We start from the raw sequence: 4,338 nt of genomic DNA, 5'->3' as shown, positions 1-4,338 counted from the left end.
CTAGTTTCTCTGGCAGTCAGCTTACAGACTTAAAATTCTATTTTCCATGCCTTTGGCCCAAAGGAGGCTTCGGGCCAGAGATAGAGGAAACATAGCAGTCCCCGCTGCTTGGAACAGGGTGGTTCCCGTTATAACAGGCCGACCAATTCTCAACATGTTCCTGCCGAGATTAGAAGCTCCTGCAGGTATGTGTTTGCGGCAGCCTTCAGCCTGTATCAACAGATACGGTGACTCACGTCTTCCCTGGTGGAATAACTGAGAACTTGCTGGAACACAGCTTGAAGGGTACTGGGGAGGCTGGCAGAGCAGCTCCCCACAAAGACGTGGCTGCCAGTCGAGAGTCAAGACTTTTTTTTTGTAAAAGATTATGTGGGGGTCCCTGGCTCAATAAGCCCCCACATAGGCCTCCCCAGGACAAAGAACAGCAAAAGTATCACAAAAGGCTGAATTAGGAGAAACTGTGGAGGGCTGGATCTGGCCTTAAAGAGAAACGGTGAACAGCCTGAGTGAGGAGGCCCATCTCCTCTGTTTTTTGTTTTGTTTTGTTTGTTTTGTTTTGTTTGTCTGTTTTAAGCCTGGGGCTTGAGGGGGACTTTCTGGTCTAACTCTTGTGAGAGAATCTTCCAAGTGGTATCTTGGGTGAATGGACTGCTCTTAAAGAAGCATGGCACAGCAAAGGACTCAAGTTTACTTCTCTCTCTGGAATACACCCAAGATGTGACGCCATGGGTCGCCTTGCCAGGAGCTCAGGTCTCTGCAGCACCCACCACACAGCCAAGCGTGAGAAGAACAGGTCATTGTCAAGTGGGTGACCCGCTCTGCCTCACTGATGGATAAGATCCCTAAGCTGGGCTAGCAGCATGAACCAGGCTGATCATGTCACTGATTCACTAATGATCTCTAGGACATTACAAATAGCCCTTACATCCTGACATCCTTCTTGCCTACACACAGCGTCCAGATCTGAGGTGACAAGAGACCCTCAACACACTGCCAGGATACCAGCGCTGCAAGGAAAGGTTATTCCTAACTGAGCAGAGCCTGCTGGGAGTAGCATTTACACCCCAAACCACTGTGCAGGTGTGCCGGGTGAGCTCACAGCTGCCCCCCAGGCATGCCCAGCCCACTAATCATTCACAGCTCGACAGCTCTTCTGCCCAACCCACTTCTAAGGGGATAAAAGGGGACCTCGAATCTCCTAAGTTACAGAGCCACCCACAGCGTGCTGTTGAACGCCAACCTCCAGTACCTCCCCGCCACCAGCGCCCCGTACTCTTCCAGGAACAAACCATCATGTCTCGCCAGTCGAGTGTGTCCTTCCGAAGCGGGGGCAGCCGCAGTTTCAGCGCCGCCTCTGCCATCACCCCATCCGTCTCTCGTACCAGCTTCAGCTCGGTGTCCCGGAGTGGTGGTGGTGGCGGTGGCAGGATCAGCCTTGGGGGTGCTTATGGAGCTGGGGGCTATGGCAGCCGGAGCCTGTACAATGTGGGGGGCTCCAAAAGGATATCCTTCAGTTCTGGCGGAGGCAGCTTCAGGAACCAATTTGGTGCCGGTGCCGGTAGCGGCTTTGGCTTTGGAGGAGGAGCCGGCAGTGGATTTGGTTTTGGTGGTGGAGCTGGTAGTGGCTTTGGCTTCGGTGGTGGAGCTGGCTTTGGTGGTGGCTATGGGGGAGCTGGCTTCCCCGTGTGCCCACCTGGAGGCATCCAAGAGGTCACTGTTAACCAGAACCTCCTCACCCCCTTGAACCTGCAAATCGACCCCACCATCCAGCGGGTCAGGACTGAGGAGAGGGAGCAGATCAAGACCCTCAACAACAAGTTTGCCTCCTTCATCGACAAGGTGAGACATGGTCCTTCCTAGAGCAGCCTGTGTCCAGTGAATGCTGAAGAGAGGTGGAGAGAGGAGGCTTCAGGCTTGGCTCTGATATTGCCTTTGTCTCTAGTCAATCTCTGTCCTGGTTCTGTGCTCCTTTTCAGTTAGACAGGCATCTAGAAATCAGGGTCAGAGTTCCTCTCCTCCAGAGGTTGCCCCATAAGGGTGTCTGATCCCAGCAGACTGAGATGACCTGAGGACTCACATAACAGAGGATTGTACTGAGGCCTTAGTGTCTACAGAGCCTTTTCAGCCCCAGTGCTAACTAGACCACACTTCATCCACCTACTACAGGGCTGGCTGTCCCCTATCTTCCCTAGAGGGACGATGTTGGGAACATCAGTGCCGATTGTCCTTCACAGGTCACAGGCCAGGCACTGAACACAAGATTTGGTGGGACACCCCGTGACAAATATCACACTAGTGAAAACACTACAGAAGCCTCAAACCCAAACTTCTCCCTCCTCCACTTGCACCCCCCCCCTCAGGTGCGGTTCCTGGAGCAGCAGAACAAGGTCCTGGACACCAAGTGGACCCTGCTGCAGGAGCAGGGCACCAAGACCATAAAGCAGAACCTGGATCCATTGTTTGAACAGTACATTAACAACCTCCGCAGACAGCTGGATGGGGTCCTGGGGGAGAGGGGCCGCCTGGACTCAGAGCTGAGGAACATGCAGGATCTGGTGGAAGACTACAAGAACAAGTGAGCTATGGCATGGGGGAAAAGAGGCATCAAGGTCTTCTTTGTACCAGATACTCTCCATAGCCAGACTGTGGCCTCTGTCTTCTCCACAGGCTAGAATCATGCACACTGCACCACTAAGAAAAGCTCTAAGTCTGACCAGAGAGTTCCAGCCCTAGGCTCAGGCCTCTTTATAAAGCATTTACCTTCCTGCTCAAGTAGCAGTGTGTGCACCTGGAACCCTCATGCTCTTGGGCTTTCTCCCCAATGCCCTCAAAACACACAGCATGACGTTTGATAGTTTTCACTCAAAATGGGAGTTGATGACAGAACCGGGCTTTGGCTCCAGGGATTCCTTTAGCTGCATATATCAGTTAGTCATTCAGGGTTTTGTTTTTTGGCTTATGCTTTTGACGGTGCTGGGGATCGAACTCAAGAATGTGTGCATGCTAAGGGAGGGCTCTACCACCAAGCTACACCTCCACTCCTGCAGGATTATGGGTGAAACGGGAGAGTAGCAGTGATGCTGGGACGAGCTTCTGGCAGGCAGCTTCAGAAAAGGCAGTATAGTATGGGGGCAGAGGAGGGGTGTTGCCCAGGGCTCATGGTGTCCTATACTTGTCTGCCTGTGATATGTGAACAGCCTCTTTCTAGTGTGAAAGCTTGCTCACAGTGACTGCACAGAGACCCTTATCTGGACCTTGTCCTCTGACACATCCTTCCCATCCCTTTGACTACCAGGTATGAGGATGAGATCAACAAGCGTACTACAGCAGAAAATGAGTTTGTGATGTTGAAGAAGGTGGGTGTGGCGAAGAGAAAACAGCAGCCCTGGGCTGTGCTCTCCTGGAGGTGGAGCCACCTAAGGTAGGTGCATGTTGGTCCATGGCAACCACCTCTGTGTTTCTTAGGATGTGGATGCTGCCTACATGAACAAGGTGGAACTGGAGGCCAGGGTCGATGCCCTGATGGATGAGATCAACTTCATGAAGATGTTCTTTGATGCAGTAAGTAATTAACCCAGATTTTCCCTGTGTGTATTTTATTATGACATAATAAATGGGAACTCTGAATGAAACATTAAATAAGAGGATCAGATGACTAACTTCAAGAGTCCTTGTAGGAGCTGTCCCAGATGCAGACACACGTCTCTGACACATCTGTGGTCCTGTCCATGGACAACAACCGAAGCCTGGACTTGGATAGCATCATCGCCGAGGTCAAGGCCCAGTATGAGGACATTGCCAACCGCAGCCGAACAGAGGCTGAGTCCTGGTACCAGACCAAGGTGGGTGCTTGCTTGATTAAATATCCCCTGAGAGAGAAGATGCACCTGTATAGGGCTGTCTAGGACTCCAGACAATAACAATGCTAAGGGAAGGACTCTCAAGGCTACTGAGGCCACATGGTATGGGTTGCAGGAGGAGCCAGCTATCTATTTTCTACAGAGCCCAGTTAACTGGAGAAAATTTCATTTCAGTAGCTTTAGAAGAACAAAGACTCTCAAGAAGTTACTTAAGAATAGCCCTTTCTTGAAAAGGCCCAAATCAGCCCCAGACCTCAGAGGATTCCACCACTGGCCGCCTCCTGACAGTTCCTGCCTGTGAACTTGGGGAAAGAGCATCCCGTCCCACATTAACTGTGTCTTTCCTCTCTTCTGGTGGCTTTAGTATGAGGAGCTGCAACAGACTGCTGGCCGCCATGGCGACGACCTTCGAAACACCAAGCATGAGATCTCTGAGATGAATCGGATGATCCAGAGGCTGAGATCTGAGATTGACAAC

At 51.7% G+C, this 4,338-nt stretch overlaps 1 protein-coding gene across 1 annotated transcript in view; it reads left to right on the top strand.

The window, feature by feature from the left end:
- Positions 1-1,293: 1,293 nt before the first annotated feature.
- LOC114632567 (keratin, type II cytoskeletal 5) overlaps positions 1,294-4,338 on the top strand; it is a 4,908-nt gene continuing 1,863 nt past the window's right edge. Inside the window, exons 1-6 of the mRNA XM_028781104.1 lie at positions 1,294-1,839; positions 2,361-2,575; positions 3,296-3,356; positions 3,466-3,561; positions 3,678-3,842; positions 4,225-4,338. The exon at positions 4,225-4,338 is cut by the window's right edge and continues 10 nt beyond it. Coding sequence (XP_028636937.1) covers positions 1,294-1,839; positions 2,361-2,575; positions 3,296-3,356; positions 3,466-3,561; positions 3,678-3,842; positions 4,225-4,338 — 1,197 coding nt within the window. The remainder of the gene's footprint in view (positions 1,840-2,360; positions 2,576-3,295; positions 3,357-3,465; positions 3,562-3,677; positions 3,843-4,224) is intronic.

The sequence above is a fragment of the Grammomys surdaster genome, unplaced genomic scaffold (genome assembly GCF_004785775.1).
Source record: "Grammomys surdaster isolate TR1022 unplaced genomic scaffold, NIH_TR_1.0 374, whole genome shotgun sequence".
Taxonomy (NCBI): Eukaryota; Metazoa; Chordata; class Mammalia; order Rodentia; family Muridae; genus Grammomys; species Grammomys surdaster.
Note: the sequence above shows the minus strand (reverse complement) of the source record. Positions and strands in the feature narration are given on the sequence as shown.